The sequence below is a fragment of the Diuraphis noxia genome, unplaced genomic scaffold (genome assembly GCF_037042655.1).
Source record: "Diuraphis noxia isolate RWA-SAM2 unplaced genomic scaffold, SU_Dnox_SAM2 contig0005, whole genome shotgun sequence".
Taxonomy (NCBI): domain Eukaryota; kingdom Metazoa; phylum Arthropoda; class Insecta; order Hemiptera; family Aphididae; genus Diuraphis; species Diuraphis noxia.
Genome location: NW_028301715.1, coordinates 22155824 through 22181331, shown reverse-complemented (window position 1 = coordinate 22181331; position 25508 = coordinate 22155824). Strand labels below are relative to the sequence as shown.

General features: G+C 29.9%; 2 protein-coding genes across 2 annotated transcripts in view; one reads left to right on the top strand and one right to left on the bottom strand.

The window, feature by feature from the left end:
* Window positions 1-25508, bottom strand: part of LOC107165005 (Y+L amino acid transporter 2) — a 54757-nt gene that overhangs the window by 16677 nt on the left and 12572 nt on the right. The window contains exon 4 of the mRNA XM_089228726.1: window positions 24825-24950. Coding sequence (XP_089084852.1) covers window positions 24825-24950 — 126 coding nt within the window. The remainder of the gene's footprint in view (window positions 1-24824; window positions 24951-25508) is intronic.
* LOC107164994 (uncharacterized) lies at window positions 16269-24233 on the top strand. Its single transcript, XM_015513043.2, has 2 exons — window positions 16269-17517; window positions 20942-24233. Exons 1-2 carry the CDS (start codon window positions 17261-17263, stop codon window positions 23373-23375), a joined length of 2691 nt encoding a protein of 896 aa, XP_015368529.2. The 5' UTR covers window positions 16269-17260; the 3' UTR covers window positions 23376-24233.

The window sequence follows — 25508 nt, the reverse complement described above, 5'->3', positions numbered from 1 at the left end:
ATATGAAATTATTTAAATATAATATATCCTAGACTGACAAATCATCTCCGTTCAGAATCGTTTTTCGTATACAATGATACCTATATCATTGCATTCAAATTTAACCTACCCTAGTCAGAGGTCCATCCCACCCCCTAATGTACAGCAGAGCGACATCCACTTACCCTTTTTTTTTATTTTGTTTAGAACTTCTAGTAAAAATTATGATAGTTCGACAAAAGGTACTTACTAAAATAGGACTAATAGAAGTATTATTTACCAAAAATAATAATATATATATATATACCAAATAACATCCTAATTTAGAATGTTATCTGATCTTAATTAATACACATTCAAATAATTACAAAACATAAATGTTTTTAAATGATAATGCTGTTAGTATTAAGTATACATTTTGATATTAAAACAGATCAAATTAATTTTATCGTTGTAAAAAATCACTAAAATCAGGCATAAGAATTGTTAAATATTAATATTAATTTTATATTATAAGTTATAACTAATGAGTACCTACTATACTTTACGTTGATGATAAACTATGATGAGTCTAGTTGTCTAGTTTAAGTCGTACACGGTACACCTAAAGTTTTTCAAATGTACTGCGCTAAAATATATTGTGTTCATCAGGCGTGTCTATTGTGTATATTGTTTATATACTGATCTTAAATACTAATCATCAACTTCAGGGAATTAACATAATATTTTATAATGATGACAAATTTAATATAAAATGTTTACATATTAAAGGGTACCTATAGCCTTTAGAAGATGTACAGAAACAAAATTATTACAGCGGAACCTCGATAATGTAACGTCTATACCTAGAAGTCAAATTTTCGATACCTCGATGGAATCTATATGAATTCTTAACCCATGCATTTCAATATGTACTTACAGTTTTTCTATAACTTGAATTTTTTTTCATTTTAAAGGTTTCGTTGTATTTAAATTATTTTTTTTTTTTTAACGAGATTATTTTACATTTGTACATACACAAATATATGAATAATTTTCTTACTTAAATTATACCATAATATATAAGATTTTTGTTTTTGTCTATAACTCTAAAATAATAAGATTAACGCGATAAAAAAAATCATAGACAATATATTACGTTTCGTCTAACGTCGACAACTAATTAGAACGAAGCATCCATTCATCTAATATTCTATTGAACTGCGTGCTTGTCCATAGGACTTCTTTCTCCTCAGATCTCAAATTATTTTGTAAGTACATGAGATCGTCACTTATGGTTACTTTTAGTAAGATACTGAGATAAGTGTATTTTTGCAGATGGAACTTAATAGTATCTATTTGAAAATGGATAATTGATATATTTACGTCAATCACTGAGAAAAATACAAAGCAAGGCATGTAGAAAAATCAATCAATGACATAAGTCGATAAATGGGTAAGAGTTTAAAATTAGAACATAGATCTCAGTAAAACTAGCTAAAGACGGCAGTCCGCAAGACGGTGTTTTCGCCAATTCCCTCATAGAAATTTCCTAAACTAGTTAATGCAATAACCAATAACCTCCTGTTAAGACACTTATTGGCTTTTCACAGCATAACATGACGATAAATTACTTTACCAATTATATGCTAATAAAATAAACTGCTAGTTGGCAACATGTATTAGAAATATGAAAAGCACTCTTCCCTTTAGACCATGCTGAAGAAATGTTATGTTATGTTAAGTTATCGAAATTGTAAATGTGATAAATATAGGCAGGTATTATTAAAACTTTAGGATTTGTTTGACCAGAATAGAACCCCTATATTTAAAAGGAGTCTCTAAAAAATCAACTTAAAACAAATAGACACCTAATTATAACGTTTTTTAACCATCTCTATATAAAAAATTTAAAAAGTGATTACATTTTTTTCAAGTCTAAAATAAATATCTATACTTTCTGATCACTTCGATAGAATTCTTTACAATTTCATTTTAAAACAACTATTACTTATAAAATAACCTATTTCAAAAAAAATATGAATTTAATTTAAAAAGCAACCTGATATTCTCCATATTTGAAATAGATGACATTTCAATTTTGTTTTACAATAATTAATATCATAATCGTTATTCATTTAATGCAAGTAATATCGTCTTTCGTGGACAGATATTTTATGAATCACTATTTTATAATATTTATCAAATTTGACAAATTCAAATTATTTTAGGGTTTCTATTTCATTCATAAAGAATCAAACCTTAGGTTCTGTTGGATATAAATTTATCTACTAAATCACAGCCCAAAAATCAGGTAAATTAGTTAGAAATTTTTTTTTAAGTTAACGTCCTTCGTTCGATAAATATACTAGCGTTTAGGTTTATACATTATAAGTGAGTACAGTGTGTCATAATACTAATTGCTTATTGGTCATTACCTCTTTCTAATAAGGAATAACCACTGTTTGGAAATTTTACCCAATTTCCCAAGAGGAAAAACACATCACAGAATATAAAAAATATAATAATATTCTATTGTTCTCGCTCTTGTTGGTACTTCGTATTCTTTGACATAATTTATCGTTTGATCGAATACATTTAATGAAAATTAGTTTACGGTCCAGCTCGTTTATTGGTCGAGTGTAATTAGTTTTTTCTCTCCTTTAAACTATATTGTACAAAAAGATTATTCTATCTAAATAATATTTTCAAAAAATGAAAATTTGGAAAAAATAAAAATAAAAATCATTGTACATTATGTTTTGGGATATTGTAACCGTTTCGGGTATAATCAATTATTTACACGATCAGTGTTTTAATAAAAACCTAAGCCTAACCTAAATGTAAAAACTCATAGAACGACCATTGCATAACACGCGCTGCAGTACAACTGAAAAGCAAATAAATCTGACGGAGTTTAGAAAATCAATGGTTTTAGTTATGCACGGATTATACATAATATTACAATGTATGGCGAATATTATGTTATACATTTATGTTTTATGGCGTGATTGTTTATAGGAGACTTATATTATATTATTATTATTATAAAGGAAGCATGCGCGTGAATGTTTTGTTGGTTTACGGTGGTCGAATGAAAATGTAACGAAAAAAAATTTCATTAATAATTTCGTGTTATTATAACACATAATATTTTGTGAAAAACGAAAACAATAATAATAATTATTATACTGTAATGTTTTCGTGGGACACGCGGTGATACGGCATTATTTTATTTTTCGCGCGTTGTCTGCTGCAAACAGAGTAGGTACTTACGCTGTTCGGAGAGGAAAAGCGATTTATTACTATTTTTTTTTTTAATCTTATAATGCTCTCTTTATCCACTACATCAAAACAATGATGACGATCGCGAGCAAATCGTTATCGGAAGTGCTCAAACGGAAATGCTTATAATGCACAGTAAGTTGTGGCATAGGCTCTGCCAAGATAATTTTGCGATTAGGGTATGTACTATAAAAATATACGGGTACAAAATATTCTTGTATAAAAGTATTCAAGAGTAGAACGAAAATAAAAATACCTATAATACAGTCATACAGGCCACAGATTATTTCACGAACATGCTCATACCACCCCTAGGGTTCAAGGCCCTATACTAATTTATCCTCTAATAGTGAATTCATTCCAATTCTTAAATTCAACATTTTTTAGCATACTTAACAAAGAACATATTTTTAGATACCTAGGTACTGATATTTCTGAACTATGACTTTATGCTCTAATGATAATTATTCTAGTCCTTAATTTAATGAATGTTTATCATCTTTATCATCACCATTTAATTACATCAAAGTTTTAAATCAAATATAAAATAGATTTAATAATTAGTCTTACTCATTAAACCTTAAGGTGATTTTTTTATACAAAGTTTAAAACACTAATGTATTAAAAATCTTCTAGGTACTTTTAAATAATTATATTTTAAAATCATCTATACAATTAAATTAATATTATCATTAACTATGCTTTTTTGAATTATGTAAAGGTAGGTATATATTAATTTTAATCATTTAGAAACTATACTCGTTCGAATTTTGATTTATTTACCTTAACTAATAATCTTTAAAATGCTTATTAAATTGCAGAATAAAGGTGTTTCTCGTTGAAATATAAAAATAATTGCATTAAATCAGATTCAAATGAATTTATTATAATGGAAAAATTCTGGTGAGCATATACTTGGTGGCTGGCGGATCATTCTGATGCGTCTAAATTAAAAAAAAATAATTTTAAATACTGTAAACGATTATTCATAATAATTATATAGGCAACGTTTAATCCAATCTAATAAAATCATCGGGTGCGCATTCGCTCAATCTATTTTATGTAACAGCCACTGGCTACTTCAAAATAATATAATTTATAATCAAACAAATTTCATACATTGACACCACCCATTTTCAGCAGATTGCTACGGACGACCGATTCTTTGGTCGCGCAAAAACTGTTCACAGAGAGACTGACTTTAATAATATATGTAGGTACAATAGGTACACTCTATTATATTGTACAGCTGTTTTTTTTTTAATTGTCGTATATAATATATATCATTGTAGTATTATACCTAACTACTCTCAATAAGCCGTGTCGCGACACCGTTTCGGCAATTCATATAAATTATATAAACTTGTTTTTTCTCATATTATATCTTATCAAGCGTTTAAATTCTATTTTTTTTATTCATTATTTTTGACTTCAACAACAATAATATTCGTCGCTATACCCAGTAAAACTATATATTTGCATAAACGCGTGTAGAAATATCGTGATTAGCTTAAAATAGTTATTTAATATGATTATATATATATTATATGAATGAATTTATTTTGAATAGATAATGTACTATCTATTTAAATGTTATTATATTCAGGAGTTGGATCATTTATAATTTTTTTGTTTCATTTTTGGTTCGATTAGGTTCTGGGAAAATAAATAATAATTTTTTGACAGTACTGAGTTTAACTGATTCCACTGATTCCAGTATAATTTAAATATAGCAGCTCCTACCAGTCTTATATATAATATGATTAAGTGATATTAAAACTATCACGGAAACATTCCCTTAGGTAGTACTCTCGAATTTTCTGGTCTTCAGCTATTTTAAAAAGAGTTACGGTGAAAATATGGTTCCAATATTTTGATTTGACTATGTTATATAATTTCAGTCATTTTAGAATGTTCTTTCCAGTACGATTCTAATGTCTAATTATGATAATATGTATTAAATATATAGATATTATCAGTGATTGACTTGGGGAACACAAGGGGGGCGGAGTTCTTCAACTAATTTTTCAGAAATTTTAACGTATCACTACTTTTATTTTTAAGCAACGCCACATAATTCTGTATTTTTATCAAAATGCATATAATAACATCTTCTTACCATAGGTTTAATAAAAATAATAATTATTATTCAATTGATTATCTTTAATCATATCATCCAAAAAAGGAAAAATTGGAAGATAAGAAAGAACATACCTATAATTATGAATTATGGGACTATTTAAATAAATAGTTAAAATGAATTGTTTTTTTATTCAGTTACTTTTGAGTTTGTTATTATATTTTATAAGTTATAAATTTAATTTATAGTATAATATTTACAATATTTTTTTTTTCAATTTGATTATTTATTAATATTTTTCATATGATTTAAAGAGGGTATGAGAGAGTGGCGGGCGTAGCCCTCATGGTTTAGTGACGTTTAACAAGTGATTGGGACGCTTATTTTTACAGTTGACAAAGTCCTCCCACTTATTTTGCCAAGCCGAGCACTGGCCACTGGGTATTATACTGTTATGTTTTTTTAACGATAATTTGTGGTCATTGAATATTCTTCTATCACATTATCCCTATACCTTCGTAATGAGTATCTTTATCATAATTTATGAATTTCTTCCACTTCACTCTCGTAATTTATAATCATTTGCAGAACTTACCTGTTTCCTATTCATGTTATAATATGAAATTGCATATTTATTCGAACACAACTTTGCACATATTATATAGTCCTCGAACACATACTCTTACGTACCTAATATTATTAACTCACAGTGCGTTTTCGATTTTGTTCCGGTCATGTGCGCGTCTCTACAATTTTATAATATTGGTACTTATAAATAATTCGATGTACCTACTTATATTATATTTTATCGGAGGCATTATTCTGTCTATACAGTTCTATACACGCACAATTATTGAGAGTTCGTGGCCTGTGTTTCACGATAATTTTGACATGCAGTAAACTTACTGTCACCAAATTAAAACATTTTTCATTTTTTATTCATCAATCGGATATAGCTATGTATATCGTATGACGTATATATGTATTATATTATTATATATGTAACAATTGCTTCGACGGCTTTCCAATATGTATAGGTACCTGCTCGTACACAACAATAATAATTATATTATAAACGTCGTGATAGGTGTTCGTTTTCATTTGATGTGGCACGCTGAGGCAGTATAACACGGGTATAATACACGACTATTGTATTATATTATACCAAACGATAGGAAAACGCGTCAAATCTTATCGGGGGGTCTTGTTGGCCGGAAAAAAAATTGACTTCGAAATCGTTCGTCACCGATTGACCATTTGACAGGTATAGGGTAGGAGAGAAAAGAAATTCACCTATCACATTGACATTTCGAGCGAACCGTTTAAATAAACGAGAAATATAGGATAATTTAGAAGTAGGTACACTTATATGATGGATACTGTTCGCGAGTAGTTAATCAAGTGGTGGCGATGTGACACTTATACGCGCTACGACTGATCATATCGAAGTCCTCCGATAAATATTTTGGTTAAGTACGAAATCGAAATATATTTTACTATCGATTAGAGTAAAACGATTGCGATAATTATAATTTCTTCTTCATAAAACACATAGTTCACCGATAAAACAACTATTTGACGATACAAGGATACAACAATTTACACGAATACTCCAATTAGCGTTATTCAACCAATTACTGCCATCTTTTCTTCTAGGTATTCTGATTGCTATAAATATTAATCATAATATTATACACGTGTTACAGTTGACTGATGTAGTTTACTGAATATCATTACTGTCGTCATTTATCACATCATTATCGTTTTCATCGTCATTCGTCATCACTATATATAATATAGTCTATACGATTATAATTTAATAATATATATGTGTGAACAATATTTAATAATATTGTGACTGACGTATGTTTAGACTGTGTACCAGCGACGAAAACGGTGGAATAGAAATCTGAGACGTCGAACGCGTTTTCAGACGAAACAACAAAGAATTTCGAGAGAGACACGTCGATGCACCAATCGAATGTGGTCTCGTGTGTCACGATGCACACGATATGTGACGGTAAGTATTATGATAATAATAATAATAATAATAATAATAGTAATAATAATAAAAATAATAATGATAATCAAAATAATTTATGGGTTGGTATTGTATACGTCAAATTATGCGTATGTCTTATTAACGACGACGTTGTGAAAGGTCCATCGCAGCATCCTTGTCATCTATATATATAATGCTACTATTACGATCGCTGTTCCAAGGACCCCCAATGATCCACACGACAACAATAAAATATATATCATGACAATGTGTGACGCCGAACGGATTATTATTGTACGGTGTATAGGAATTACGCGTGGAATTCCGGACGAGATGTCGATATATATTTTATTTTTTTTGTTGGATATATTATTATTATATTGTATTATATTTAGCCTTATATTTATTTCTTATATGGAAAGTTTTCGAACATATACCTCGTCAGGAAATTTTGACATATTATGTAGTTGTAATTATATTTCACGAGACGCGTTGCAATTATTGTTACTATTATTACTATCTTCATCGTCGTCATCGTCTTTATCGTTGACGATTGAGATTGACCGCTGAAAATAACGACGATCGAATTCCGATAACGCGCTCACGACGGGTAATTTGCTTTGAAACCATCAGTCTGGGATCACAAAGTTGCAGTTCTGTATATTTTGCTAGTGAAAAAAATCACCGCACTACAAATTACAGAATACCTAATATAAGGATTAGACAACCAAAGCGTACAGTCTAAATTCCGGACGGGTGTCGCGATATTTGCATTATAGCCTAAAGGTAGATATAAACCTACTATTTGACAAATATAGTAGTATTTATAATGGAAATTAATTGTTAAATAGTCCTGTTACAACTTATATAAATGTTTCAAGTTTATTTTAATTCAAAAAACAGCTAGCTATTACGTATAGGTACCTCGTACATATAGGTAAAATATAATATAATTGTTAAGCTATCATAGTCCTGATATTAGTAACTCATTTATATAAAAAAAAAATATTATTACGTAACATTTTTTGTTACGTTTATTTAATTTAACTGATTTACGTTACCACTTATAGTATAATATAAAGCTGCATTGAATATATAAGATATTATATTCATGAATCAAGCTAATAAGTTATCGTTTATCGATATATGTCTATAATTATTAATTAGAAGTAAAATATTTTTATATAAAATGTGAAAATGTATTCGAGAAAAAATGTCTATCTATTTCGTATTGTTTTATGAAGTTTGTTGATAAGCTAGATCTTAATTTACTTTTTGATTTTTTTTTTTTTTTACATAAATATGCTTTATATTTGTGTTGAAAATTAAAAAATAAATGTTTGGAGTAAACACAGCGTGATAAACATCGTATTATTTTATTTATTATTTAATTGATATTAATTGTCGTCAATGAATATCGTTATGATTATGATATCAAATATACCTTCTTAGTATTATTTTTTTTAATGCAGGATTAGAAAATTAGTACGAATATAACTTTTTATTTTTTTGGTCGAAAATCATAAATTTTTTTACGAAAAAAATAATTGTACTATAAGCTCAATGGTATTTAGGTTCAGTGAAATCTATAATAAGAAACGCACCAGTCTATTAATATTGATGTAGATAGTATAGATACTACAATACAAATTGATTATAGTTATCGATTACATCCGATTTTGTGACAATGATAATTTACTGCAGATAGGTACAAATAGGCATTCTGAAAAACCAATTTCTTCAACACCGAAATCTTTAAATCTCTTTCTCTCTCAGTCCGTACATTGTACTACTCTACAATAAAGTTACTGCCGTTACTGGTATAAAGATAAAATAAAATATTATTATTTCTGTTTTATACATTCCAATAATAATTCAAGTATAGAGTCTCATTTTAATAAATGCATACTTAATTGATAAATAATAATCATATAGATAATATATTTTATGTATATTTTCTCAGTATTTCTAATAAAATTCTGACATCAGTTTTTCGAAAATTGACTTATATCTGATTTAAAGCTTTTATCTTGTTTGTACAGTTATTTTTAGTGATCCAAATGATACAGGATATCATCCATCCACTTATTTTAGTAATAATCCTCCACATCCACTTTTTCGATTAAAACCATTCATCCTTTTAAGATTTTTAAAAACTAATGTTTTAATAATTTGTAGCCCTTATGTGTACAAGGTGTCATATCAAACAATATTGACTATGATTGTGTTTATAAAAATATCTGTGAATAATCTTTTTTTTATAAAACAAAATAACATTGTTGATCTCTAATATTTTAAAATTTGACACCCAAAGTCAGTGGATCAAAACGCCACTTGTTCGATAAGATAAACTAAAAAATACGGATATCCAAAGTAATGCAAAGGTAATCACTAATAAAGGAGATAGATAAGAGCACAAAACAATACCGATATTTACACTGTACTGGAGTTTATGAAAACGCGAAATGTAGGAATTTGCTGAGTTAGAATTTAAAAGTCCTACCATATCTTATTTCTGTCCACTACTTCGACTATATTGATTATTTTAATAACTTTTAATCCATGCATAAAATGTTATTTTATTGAACATAATATATAATATCTATCTATATATGTATCTAAACAATTTTTATCCACAGTGTAAGAATAATAATGTATTTTTCTTCTGAATGACAACGCAATATTTTCAAGACATTATGAAATATTATACGTATAATATAGGTAATATTATGTTTTAAACGTAATTGATATATATTTATAGTTTCACTTTTTTTTCTCTTAGTTAAATATCGCTATTTAGTGTGTCAACACGAAGCCTATCTGTATAGGTAGTATACAACATAGTTACGAGCGATGAATGATAGACGTATGAATAATAACATAACGTTATGACCGAGTAACGTTATTAGGTAATATTTGTGTGTACGAACTCTTCGATTATCATTTTTTATGCACTCGGATATTTTTTCTAATGATAACTGTACTGTACCCATTATAGAGGTATATTATGTTTATATCACGTACGTTTCCCCAGCCCCCCACATATCACTTTTCCAAAATTTTCTTTTGCCAACATTTAGTACGTCATTTGTTTGTATTTGTTTGACCAAATTCAGAATTTGTTTGATGTCGGTTCACCTCGGAAAATCGGTTTTCCGTGCGGGGGGCTGTGGAAACGTTTCCATAGCCCCCCCACCCCGTTAATTATTGACTTTTCCCAAATTTTCTTTTGCCAACATTTAGTACGTCATTTGTTTGTATTTGTTTGACCAAATTCAGAATTTGTTTGATGTCGGTTCACCTCGGAAAATCGGTTTTCCGTGCGGGGGGCTGTGGAAACGTTTCCATAGCCCCCCCACCCCGTTAATTATTGACTTTTCCCAAATTTTCTTTTGCCAACATTTAGTACGTCATTTGTTTGTATTTGTTTGACCAAATTCAGAATTTGTTTGATGTCGGTTCACCTCGGAAAATCGGTTTTCCGTGCGGGGGGCTGTGGAAACGTTTCCATAGCCCCCCACCCCGTTAATTATTGACTTTTCCCAAATTTTCTTTTGCCAACATTTAGTACGTCATTTGTTTGTATTTGTTTGACCAAATTCAGAATTTGTTTGATGTCGGCACGCCCCGGAAAATCAATTTTTAACAACAGTATTTATTATTATATATTATCTATCTATAAGTATATAATATATTATGTTGTTGAAACCTGATAAAAATTAATACAATTCTTATTTTTATAATATACCTACTGATTTGTGTTTATTTAATGTAATATATACATTATAATTACATTGACACCAAAAAAATTACTTAACATTATATGTATCGGGAAAATTTTTAGTTCGAAACGTTTGACATGTTATTATTTTTTGCTGTTCATACATTTTTTGAGTACGAACTATTTTAATTTTCGAACTTTTTTGTTCGAGTTCGGTTCGGTTCAGATTTTTTAAGACTTGGTTCGAATTTCGAACCTCGAACAGTTCGGCCCTCGTATTGATTTTACCATGATGTGTGTTTTTATTTTTATTTTTTTGTCTGTCATCACATTTTAGGGCAGTAAAAGTGCTTCGACTTTTGACTTCAGTACCTCGTTCGATCCAGAAAGTGAATCTAGTTGGTACTTTGAGGGGTTCTTAATATTATTATATAATTCATAGTCACAATTTTTTTTTTATAAGCTTTCAAAGTTTGAATTAACGATTTATCCTCAAACGAATTTAAATATTTGTAATTATTCAAAAAGTATAAGTCGTAGATACTTGAAAATTTTAGTTAAAAGTTAAAAGAAAAAGTTATTTAGATTGGCATTTTCTTTACATGATTCAATTTTCAAAATATTTTGACTTTTTTTGAGATATTTTTTGACCACTGAAAATTGTCTTTTGAATTGTCGATAAATTTTTTTTGGCCCTATAAAAATACTTGAAAATTTAATACAAAGTTCCTCATAGGTTATTCTTATAGTAATTAAAAAATTATAAAAATACATGAGCACAATTTTTTTTATTAGCTTTGAAAGCTTATAAAAAAAAAATTGTGACTATGAATTTCTTTTATTTTTCAACTGCTATTATAAATATATGTTAGGAGCCTTGTATGAAAAAAATTGTTCCTATGTATTTTTATAATTTTTTAATTACTATAAGAATAACTTATGAGGAACTTTGTATTAAATTTTCAAGTATTTTTATAGGGCCAAAAAAAATTTATCGACACTTCAAAAGAAAATTTTCAGTTGTCAATAAATATCTCAAACAAAGTCAAAATATTTTGAAAATTAAATCATGCAAAGAAAATGCCAATCTAAATAACTTGTAAAATTTTCAAGTATCTACGACTTATACTTTTTGAATAATTACAAATATTGAAATTCGTTTGAGGATAAATCGTTAATTCAAACTTTGAAAGCTTATAAAAAAAAATAGTGACTATGAATTTCTTTAATTTTTCAACTGCTATTGCAACAATATGTTAAGAGCCTTGTATTAAATTTTCAAGATTTTCTACCCAACAAATACATTTTTATCGATATTTATAGAAAAAAAATTAATATGTCAGTAAAACGCTCAAAACAAATCAACATATTTTGAAAATTTTATAAAATATATAATATGCCTATATATACATTCAGTGAAAATTTCAAGTATCTGCGGTCATTTTTTTTAGAGTTACACCAAAATAAAAATAAAAATCGCTATATGTGAAATCCAGTGAAAATCCAATGTTGTAAAAATTTAAATGCTCATAGAAATTTAATTTGAATTTCCGGTAGAATTTTTATTTGTGATACAGATTGAAAAACTTGTAAGGAATGATGTATTAAATTTTTAAATCTTAGATTTAAAAAGTACATTTTTTATGAATTTATAGCTTAAAATAATTTGTGAATTTTTGTGATTTTTACGTATTTTGTCAAAATTCAAATTTTGAATGCTTATAAAAAAAAAATTGTGACTATGAATTTCTTTTATTTTTCAACTGTCATTGTAACAATATGTTAAGAGCCTTGAATTAAATTTTTAAGCTTTTATACCTAACAAGTAAATTTTTATCGATATTAATTTTAAAAAAACTAATAATGATCGAAAATTGCAAATACCTATGAATAGTTCAACTTAATTCGAAAATTTTTGAAATCTGCATGGCGGATAGAATATCCTTTTGAATAATTACAAATATTTAAATTCGTTTGAGGATAAATCGTTAATTCAAACTTTGAAAGCTTATAAAAAAAAAATTGTGACTATGAATTATATAATAATATTAAGAACCCCTCAAAGTACCAACTAGATTCACTTTCTGGATCGAACGAGGTACTGAAGTCAAAAGTCGAAGCACTTTTACTGCCCTAAAATGTGATGACAGACAAAAAAATAAAAATAAAAACACACATCATGGTAAAATCAATACGAGGGCCGAACTGTTCGAGGTTCGAAATTCGAACCAAGTCTTAAAAAATCTGAACCGAACCGAACTCGAACAAAAAAGTTCGAAAATTAAAATAGTTCGTACTCAAAAAATGTATGAACAGCAAAAAATAATAACATGTCAAACGTTTCGAACTAAAAATTTTCCCGATACATATAATGTTAAGTAATTTTTTTGGTGTCAATGTAATTATAATGTATATATTACATTAAATAAACACAAATCAGTAGGTATATTATAAAAATAAGAATTGTATTAATTTTTATCAGGTTTCAACAACATAATATATTATATACTTATAGATAGATAATATATAATAATAAATACTGTTGTTAAAAATTGATTTTCCGGGGCGTGCCGACATCAAACAAATTCTGAATTTGGTCAAACAAATACAAACAAATGACGTACTAAATGTTGGCAAAAGAAAATTTGGGAAAAGTCAATAATTAACGGGGTGGGGGGCTATGGAAACGTTTCCACAGCCCCCCGCACGGAAAACCGATTTTCCGAGGTGAACCGACATCAAACAAATTCTGAATTTGGTCAAACAAATACAAACAAATGACGTACTAAATGTTGGCAAAAGAAAATTTGGGAAAAGTCAATAATTAACGGGGTGGGGGGGCTATGGAAACGTTTCCACAGCCCCCCGCACGGAAAACCGATTTTCCGAGGTGAACCGACATCAAACAAATTCTGAATTTGGTCAAACAAATACAAACAAATGACGTACTAAATGTTGGCAAAAGAAAATTTGGGAAAAGTCGATAATTAACGGGGTGGGGGGGCTATGGAAACGTTTCCACAGCCCCCCGCACGGAAAACCGATTTTCCGAGGTGAACCGACATCAAACAAATTCTGAATTTGGTCAAACAAATACAAACAAATGACGTACTAAATGTTGGCAAAAGAAAATTTTGGAAAAGTGATATGTGGGGGGCTGGGGAAACGTACGTGTTTATATCCGTGTAAAGAGGTGATAAAAAAAAACAACAACAATACTGTATTATACAAACATGGGTATACCGAACGCAATACATCTAACCGATCGCGTGTATGATAATACATAATAATATGTAGGTACTAGGTATACATTGGTATACATTAGTCGTGTTTAGCAAGAAAAATCATCCAAAGATTAAAAAGTATTTTTTAATAATAAATAATAATCTAGTATACCTACTGCACAATAACGGGGTTTTAACGGGTTTAGACACACTCAATATCTAATTCATCCTACCGGTAACAATAATTTAATAAAAAATTCTACGGGGCTGCAAAATGTTGTAAGAACAATATTCAGATATCTATATATAATATATCAAAATTGTGAGACGTTCGATAAAACTTTAATTGGTTTTCGTTGACACAATTATTATTCATCCAAAAATATCCAGCCTCTATTATTTTAGATTCTGAGCAGAGCGATGAAAGTATTGATTTTACTATAATTTGTGTTTTATTTATTTTTTTTTTTTGTGTCTGTCATCACGTTTTGGGGCAGTAAAAATGCTTCGATTATTGACTTCAGTACCTCGTTCGATCAGAAAGTGAATCTAGTTGGTACTTTGGGGGGTCAAAAGTAAAAAATTTAATTAATACTTTTCTAAATAATTGAGAAAAACAAACTAAAAATTAAGGGAAAAACGGGAAATTTTACGCACACTCATTTTTCGACAAAATCGATTTTGGTTTTTGATGTAACTTTAAAACGAATGACCATAGATACATGAAATTTTCACCGAATATTGATATAAAAATATTCTATCCACCATGCAATTTTCAAAACATTTCGACTTAAGTTGAACTATTCATAGGCATTTGAAATTTTCGATCATTGTTCGTTAGTTAATATCGATAAAAATGAAAAGCTTGAAATTTTAATACAATGCTCTTAACATATTGTTACAATAGCAGTTGAAAAATAAAAGAAATTTGTAGTCACAATTTTTTTATAAGCATTCAAAGTTTGAATTTTGACAAAATACGAAAATTCACAAATTATTTTTCATAAAAAATTTTCTTTTTAAATCTAAGATTTCAAAATTTAATACAAGATTCCTTACAAGTTTTTCAATCTTTATCACACATAAAAATTCCACCGGAAATTCAAATTAAATTTTTATGAGCATTTGAAATTTAAATTTTTACAACATTGGATTTTCACTTTTAGCGATTTCCTTATTTTGGTGTAACTCTAAAACAAATGACCGCAGATACATGAAATTTTCACTGAATGTTTACATAGGCATTTTATATATTTGATAAAATTTTCAAAATATTTAGATTTGTTTTTAGCTGTTTACTGACATTTTAATTTTTCAAATTTTTTAGTTTTTTTTTCTATAAATATCGATAAAAAATTATTTGTTGGGTAGAAAAGCTTGACAATTTAATACAATGCTTTTAACACATTGTAACAATAGTAGTTAAAAGATATTAAAAATACATAGGCACGATTTTTTTTTATAAGCATTTAAAGTTCAAATTTTGACTAAATAGTAAAAATTACGGCAAAGTTCAAATTATTTTATGCTAAAAATTCATAACAAATTTTTCTTTTTAATTCTAAGATTTGAGAATTTAATACAAGGCTCATAATATATTTTTACAATAGCAGTTGCAAAATAAAAGGAATACATAGTCACAATTTTTATTTATAAGCATTTAAAGTTCAAATTTTGACAACATATTATGTAAAAATCACGAAAATTCGTAAATTATTTTATGCTAGAAATTCATAAAAAATTTTCCTTTTATATCTAAGATTTCAAAATTTAATTCAAAGCTCATAATATATTTTTACAATAGCAATTGAAAAATAAAAGAAATATATTGGCACAATTTTTTTTACAAGCATTCAAAGTTTGAATTTTAACAACATATGTAAAAATCACGAAAATCACGAAAATTCGCAAATTATTTTAAACTAGAAATTATTAAAAAATTTTCTTTTTAAATCTAAGATTTGAAAATTTTTAATAATCTATAATATATCCTAGACAGATAAACCGTCTTCGCTCAGAATCGTTTTTCGTATACAATGATATAATATCATTGGATTCAAATTTAATTCCATCCATTACAGTAACCCACTTGTAACCTACTGGACAGCAGAGCGACATCCACGACTTACCCGGCTTTTTTTTAATTTAAGCTATAAACGTTAGTAACGATATAGGTACAATAAAATTCTGGATTTTCTCAATACCAATTTTTGGCGGTTATCTAGCTCTCGTCAAATTATAAAAAAAAATTAATTTTCTCAATAGCATGATGATGTAAAGTAATATTTGGTAAATATTGTATTGATATATGTTTGTAGAGGAAACAAAAAGTTTTATTCTTATATTGAGTGACAGGAAGTCACCAACACTTTGACCATGCACTCTCAAATCTTTAATATACATCACTCTACTTATAATTTAAATATCCGCAACGGTATTATTATTATGGCGTTCGCGGCGATTAATCGTCATAATCGGCGCGACACGTGTCATATCGATTCCGTCACATGACGGAAGTAATTATTATTTTATCCGCAGACGAATCAGTGTTTTCATCTCGTTCGAAAACGCGTACGTCGAAATTTTTTCTTTATCTTCCGTCTGTGCTCTCGCACACGTACTCGTGCGTCTGACGGGAGATTTTCACTCTTGGCAAGAAAAGTGTCCCCTCTACGCCCGTCACCGGTGGAGGTCGATCTCCGAACGTCGCGGGAAATCTTCGGCTGATCATGGCGGGTTAGGTTTGATTTGGATCGTTACCTGTGTATACAGTCGCACCGCCACCGCCACCGACATGTCGCAGTCTCCGAGTGCCGTTCGTCAGAACAGGGACGTCGATCAATAATTATTTATTTTTGTCGCTGTTGTCGTCGTTGCGTTGACTGCAGTTTTATATTGTCTCGAAAGAGTGTTTTTCTATATCTGCACATAATATTCGGTTTTCCGGTTTTTTTGTTTAAGACATCTCATTTGTCGCTTCCAAATGAATAATGGCCAACACCGCTGCGCCGACCATGTGTAGTTTTAGTCGCTGGTCCGCGGCAGCGGCTGGTCTCTTGTTTTTGTTGTCGTTGACTTTAGGTCACCAGGCCACCGCGGACGTCCGGCATGTCCGGCACAAGAGGACGGTATCGGATCTCATGGAAGGACTCATGAACGCCATGCACTTTCACGTGGATCCAATGCCCTTACCATCCACCGTAATCGCCCGAATCACTCATTTGTCGACACCCAGCAAAGTTTACAAGTAAGCCGATACTATTAATATTATTATTGTCATTGTAATTGAAATATCAGATATGGTTGTTTTTTCATCATACTATAAACATAATCTAAAATGTTTATACGATTTTTAATCTCATTCTTTAACTATAAGAAGATTTATAAAAGTTTATTTCGTGTGATACTTAAATATACTTTTTTACTCGATTATTGGGCATTGTATAATTATTAAACACTAGTAAACTAAAAGCATGACTTTATTTTAAATAGGTTTAGTGTTTAGTCGTTAATATTGTCGCTGAATTTAAAAATGTTAATTTTCATATACTTTAGTTCTTCTCTAATAAAATAATAAATTACGTAGATATAATAACAACATATATTTTTAAATTAAATTTTACTTTATTAATATTAGGTAGATTACTAATAAGTAATAACTATCGAATAATTATAGTTTTATTAAGATGCGTTATTGACATTTTAACTGTTTTCGAGTATATTTAATGTTTATCTACAAGTAAATGCGCACATAAAGGTATTTTATCCATCCTAATATATTATGCATGAATTAATACTTTTATTTTTATATAGTTTCACTTTTATTCCTATATACTGCAATTTTTACACATGTCAAAATATACGTTATAGCGTTTATAATAATTTTCGATTTTACGTTCCGCGAGATTAAACCATAGGAAATAGAATAATAATATCACATAGAACAGCTGTTATTTTAATATGTAATTATATAACAGTATAGCTAATTATGAAGTATGATATTATGTTTGTTGTTATTATATTTATTTTAGTTTATTATTAATTCGTTGAAAAACATTAACTGCAATTACTCAATTATTGAAATTAAGAAGAAAAATTAAAGGAGGAAAAGTCCATCGAAAAAAGACAAACTTTTTTGTGTATATCGTATACACACTATACACTATACATTTAACATAACACGTATTATACAGATCGTTTTAAAAGTTTTACAGAAATTTCCAAACATCAACCAATTTAATCTTAGAACTTTACGCTCCACAAAACTTGGTACCTACTTTAGTTTCTAATTTTTAATCTACTGGTGCTAATTTGATTTCACGAAAATACCCTATGAGATTTTATGATAAATTATTTTATGTACTATATCCAAAGCGTTAATGATTGATAAATAGATTATAAATAGATTATCAAAATTTTTTTATGAATTTCTAGATAAACATAATTTGCGAATTTTTGTGATTTTTACGTATTTGGTCAAAATTCAAACTTTGAATGCTTGTTAAAAAAAAATTGTGACTGAATTTATTTTATTTTTCAACTGCTATTGTAGCAATATGTTTAAAACCTTGAATTAAATTTTCAACCTTTTCTACCCAACAAATACATTTTTATCTATATTAATTTAAGAAAACACTAATAATAATCGAAATTTGCATACACCTATAAATAATTCAAGTTAAATCAAATTTTTTTGAAAATTGCATGGTGAATAGAATATACTTATATAAACATTCGATGAAAATTTCATGTATCTATGATCGTTTGTTTTAAAGTTACATAAAAAACCAAAATCTATTTAGATCGAAAACTGATTGTACGTAAAATTTCCCGTTTTTCTCTTAATTTTTAGTTTGTTTATCCCGATTATTAAGTAAAATATTGAGAATTTTTTACTTTTACCTTCATATATCATCTAGATTCACTTTCTGATCGAACGAAGTACTGAAGTCGAAAATCGAAGCACTTTTACTGCCCCAAAACGTGATTACAGACACACAAAAAAAGAACACACACATCATAGTAAAATCAATACATTCTTCGCTCTGCTTAGAATCTAAAATTACAAATGCTAAACTGGTAATATTTGTTAAAATATCGATGATCGATATTATAATAATATTTAACACCGATATTCTATATTTCTAAATAACTAATTTCCCTTACATAACGTACCTACTATACATAATAAGAAATGTTTTTATACACACCCATTGGAAATCGTATGAATTATGTATTGTGTTGCGACATTTTTTTTTTATGAAATTATCGATGCATTTATCGATGCCAAATATCTATTACCTGCGTATCATTTATTTAATTTTTGAAATTGTCTTATTTTTCCAATACATCTAATACATCGTAAAAAAGTATTGAATATAGAATAGTGAAATAAAACCATTACAATATAATTATATTTTTTATTAATTATTATATCATTGTTTTCTATAATTTTCTTTTATTTAATACGAAGGTATTACAATTTATATTTTAACGAATTCAGTTAAAATATAATTATTATAAGTGATAATATAAAAATGGAATCATTATTGCTGAGTAAAAAAAAATTAACTAGGGATTTAATGATGAACGATCTTCATATTTATTTAAGAAAATAATAATAATATGATGGGATTATCAACGAACAAAGTTACACCCACGTAGTCAAAAAACATTCTCTTATAAAAGCGGTCCTTATTATACTAACAAAGTATTATTATTAACAATATAAAATAGGTAGTAGAAGTGAAAATGAGCGATGGACTCGTTTATTTAGTATTTTTCATTCGTCATAGATAATTTTTTATTATACTTAGTATATTTATTTATTATTTATTATTATTTTTTTTTTTTTTTATAAAGGAGAAAAATATAATAATATATTGTTGTATAAATAATTAATCAATTTCATTGGGCAATTAAATAATTTTGCTTTGAAATGGTAGAGCCACCATTAAGTATAGGTATTAGGTACCACAATGAGCTAATTGTAATCTACTTGAGGTATTTAATATGAGTATAAAATAATTCATAACCTACGACTAAATCATTTTAAACTTTATAATTTTATTAGATCACATATAATCAAATATTAAAATCCCAATACTATTCGTTTTTTTTTTATATATATATATAAATTTAAAGAGTGCTTTCAAAACAGATTATAATATAGCAATTTATGTTACTTGAAAAATAATATTTATTATTCCTATAACTAGGTCATGGTTCTATATAAGATTTATGTTAAATTAATGTAATAGGTTGTTTACAGATATTATTGATATAGGCAAAATGTGCATTAGTCCATTACATTGTTAATAATATAAATATATAGGTGTTTTTTTTATTAAACCTTTATTAATATATTCAATCGAAAAGTGGAATCATTATCATTAATTTAATGTGTCTAGAAAATTATACAACAATATTCAGCGATTCGCGTGAATTTCTATTTAAATTTATATTACTTGATGACTGATGTCACGTACAAGACTATTGTTTATTATTATTATTCAAAATTGCAGCACAAGAGAAATTACCTTTGTCCAATATAAATTGTAGAACAATCGTTTATGAAACTATATCAATTTTATTTATTTTTTCAAAAGTCTTTTTCGTGACATTTTTATTTTGATATGGTTGATTGACGCGTTTGGTTTTTTTTTCTACAGGTACGTTCCAGTCCAAACATTAAAGTTATCAAAATTGCGTGCTCGTCAAGTAGCTGAACCAAAATTAAGACTAAAATATCCGAAAAAAATTTCAATAGCCACAGAAGACTCGTCGTTGACATTGTTGAAAAACGATCTTCCGTGGACGTTACACCCGCTTCCACCTCCTTTGCCAACGTCCAAAACGATCAAGCTCGAGGTGGACAAATCAATGCCGTGGGCATTGCACCCGCTCCCACCGCCCGTAAAGACGAAAACTTATTCTGATTTCTATTGGCCGGACTCTAAGACACGGCCAAAGTTCTATTACAAGTCGAAACCGTCGAAGCCATACCGTTATGTGAATAATAATAACTATAAATACAAGAATACGAAGTCCCATGTCAATTTCAAACCGACTTCGGAATATAGCAAGCCCGCTGTCGGTTATAGTTCCGTCGTCGATCATGATACCAAGACAAACGATTACAACAGTCACGCTGATCACAAGCCCGCCGATTACAATAGTAATAACAATAACGACAATAATTACGATCACGTCGGCTACTCGCCGGATAGTTTCAAGTACGTCGACTACAAGCACATCGATTACAAGCATATCGATTACAAGTCTCCAGACTACAAGTCCGAATACTCGAAGCATACGATGGGAGGAGAACTGCACGAAATCAATGACGACGGCGACGGCGACCATTACGACCACAACGACAACGACGTTTACCATTATTCGCACGACGATCACTCGGGCCGAATCAACGATTCGCCGTCGCCGTCGTCGCCGCCTACTTCCGAATACGTGTCGCACATCACCATCGAACCGTCCATTCAAATAGCGTCGTTTTCCGAAACGGAACTGCAAGGCGACGGGACGAATAAGGACAGCAGCAGCCTGTCTCAGAACGATGCGAAACACAGGTCGTGCCAGTGTACGATAAACGGCCACCGGCATAAACGTGACGTAGATGGCGACGACGGTCCTCGCCGACCTTGGACTGCAATCAATGGTACCGTAGCGGTCGCCCACGTCGACCCTACCGACAACCGTACTGCGATCCGGAAGCCAACGGATTCGAACGCGGCGCAGTCCTCGCGGAACGCGTACTTCGCACCACCGCGAGTCGGACATGCCACCGACGTGCAAATAATCAAGTCACACGACATCACCGATCAATCGATGATCAATGGTCACGGTCTTGCGGAAGACCCTAGCCGTGCGCACGGCGCTTCAGGTTCTGCGAACGGTCCCGGACTCGCGGTGAACGGCGTGGGTTATGTGCAACGGGTGCGCAACATGAACAACGACCATCCGGTCATTCGGCTGCCACCCGCCGAAGCGGATCATCACGTACAGACGAAAAAGAACGACGCTCACGCGTTCAGGGACGATAGCGACAAATTCAAAGTGGACTTTGGTCGCGACATCAATAATGCACGCGACGAGTCGAAATCGGCTGCCAACAAGCAAGGACTGCAGTACTCGCTCATCAAACAGGACGTGGGAAGCGGAGGCGGAGGCGAAGGAGGAAGTGATGTCGGTAACTCCAGATTTGCAGACGATTTCGGAAACAGACCGACCCGGGACAGACCGGACACACATGGCAGAGTTTATCACACCGTCAGAAGCAAAGTGGAGAACTCGGATCGAGGAGTTTCGTTCAGCGTGCAGACTCCGTTTTCCGTTTCCAGTTTTTCGTCAAACGTCCGACATCCGGAAGAACGTCATTCTCGGTTTCGTTATACCGGACGCAAATCCGAGTCGTCCGCATCGCCATCGCCGTCACCGTTGTTGTCGACCTTCCAGACGGGATACGCAGAACCACCGCTGGATTTTGAGCAATTCGGCTTGAAGTCGGCTCTGGACGACTACCATCCAATCAGTCACGATTATTTTTCGAGTGACTTGTTTGAAGACAAACAGCCGGAATCTGTAACAGATGATCGGTTTTCATCTCGATTTCCAGAGAGCTTCAGCGTGAAAAGTCGACCTAGTTCCGGGGTCGCGGGTCGACCAATTTCGCACTTTTCTAAAGATTTCGGCCTCGACAACGACGACCGGAGTCGTTTGAAATCGTTCCGATACAACGCGAAAAACGGGCCATCGCAGTCGGTCGACGATCTGTTCGACATCCGGTCGAAGGGCGGACGTTCGTCCAACGAACAATCGGTCTTGGAATATTTCCAGCCGGTCGTTATCGACTTCGACAAATCAAAACAGGATAACAACGATTTCAAATCGTTCGGTGGCAACAGCAATACCAACCACGGTGGAATCGACAAATCGAGGTACTTCAGTAAAACGGATACTTCGATTTTTGGGAAATTAAAAAAAAATCAGAATTCGGATCATCTTCGTTTACCCGGCCGTCTGCACGAATCCAACGAGAACTTGTCGAGGAAAATGCTTTTACATCCTTCCACATTCGACATAGATTAGCACGATATTTATACATAATAGCGCGTATATATAGGTCGCTTGTATAACTGTTTAAACGTGTTTTCGTATAAACCGTGATTTACTTACAACCATCAGATTATGCGATAGGTATTTTAAAAAAAAAACATGTTTTGCCATTATACGCTCTTTGTGTTTATTATTATTATCGTTATTATTACTGTTTTAAGACAATGTACGCATAAGTATTTCCAGCCCTGTAATTAAAAATAATTGAAATTTTTTCATATAAATACTATATAATATACAATTGATATTGATCGGTTGATTCGACTTATAAGAACGAATTCCTGTCTTTATATATATATATATATATATATATATATATAATATATATGCGTATGTGTAATTAATTACAGCTCGGTGTGTTTAAAAAGAAAATACATTTTTCTTAGTGAACACTTTACTTTATTGTTTAAAAAAATGTTTTAATTTGTTATCGCTAATAAATTTAGGGTGCCATGTAAAATAAAATATTTTTAATATTAGATGATAAAAAAAAAAAGTTTTTATACATCGTGGTGACATTTAAATATGTTACGTGAAACGGCTATTATTTTTATAACATACAGAACGCGGTTTGCGATTAGTTTGTACACTTAAACATATAGTATATACATATATATATAATGTACAACATGTGATGAATGTATTAATGTTAATTGCTATGTTCATATATATTTATATATATAGATTATATAATATGATCGTTTATGTTATGCTATGAAATGATTTTCTTGATGGAATTATAAAATATATGTAATTTAATTATTATAAATAAATAATTTAATTTATATAATATATGTATAGCGTATACTGTATAGTGTGCACGTATCGACATTTTGAAAGCTTAAATTTTCACTTGAAATTGTTTCAGAAATATTTTGCGTGACCTATTATACTGAAAGCGCAGCATTTCGACAAACTTATAAAGCTCAATTGTAAACGTAAATTAAGCAAAATTTGTTGAGCGTTGTAGTTGCTATTGTGCTTTGATATATATATTGGAAAAAAAATCGAAAACTAAACTTGAAAATTTAAATAATTACTTAAACTATCAACATATTATATTATCATACAATAACAGTAAGAAATGGGATTTTACTTTTGAGATGTGCTTTTTATATTATATAAATTAATTTTACTCTAAGCTTCGTTTCAAAAGCCACACGACTACACGAGACTCACTCGTGAGCCTCGTCGTGCCCACCCCTGGTCTACAGTTGTGACTTATGACTAACCATTCGTCATCTCCATAATATAATATAGTCCAATGACGATGATTTTCTCTTTGCTGTAAATTGTTTACGATGAAACTCGTAATATCATATTATTATTGTGGCCAATACTACTGCGTTTTAAATACACACGTTATCACGAGGAAATAACATAATATTGAATATGATTTATGAAAGAAATTAAAGCGTTTACCTGCGTATAACTGGTAAACTCCAGTGGTAATAATGACCATGAGAGCTAACAACTTGGCGTACGTGAAAAGGTCTTGCACGCGTGTTGCCCACTTAACGTCCCAGCAGTTGATAAACGTCAATAACACTGAACAAAGAAAAAAACAAATAAATAAATTTAAAAAACAAGAATTTAGACACGGGTAGTGAGTATTTTCAACAGGTGTCATTGTATCGTACTGTTTGTAGATGTAGTCCGATCAAATATATATATTATTATTTTTATTTTTATATTTATTTTTTAGTCTTTGAAATTGTATTCCAATAATCACACTTACAGCTTAACCCATCCAACGATACCATAATGTTGAAGGTACACATTGTTATATACATTATTTGTGTTCACTATAATAATATTATCATGTGTATCAAATTTAATTTTTAAATAATGAAACCTAATTTGAAACATTTTTACGGTATTTTCGTGTTCAAAAATGCGTGTGTATCATATTAAATTATAGTTTTATGTAAAACAATTATTAATGAACCATTATTTAAATCGCTGAAAGTTAAAATTTCAAAATCGGCTATTATACCTATGCTCATCGTTGATAGAGGACAATACAAAAGGTGATTCTTTTAAGTGGGTACACTAATTATCTCGAAAAGTATTTAATTTTTTCAAAATATTTTTTTACATGGTTTA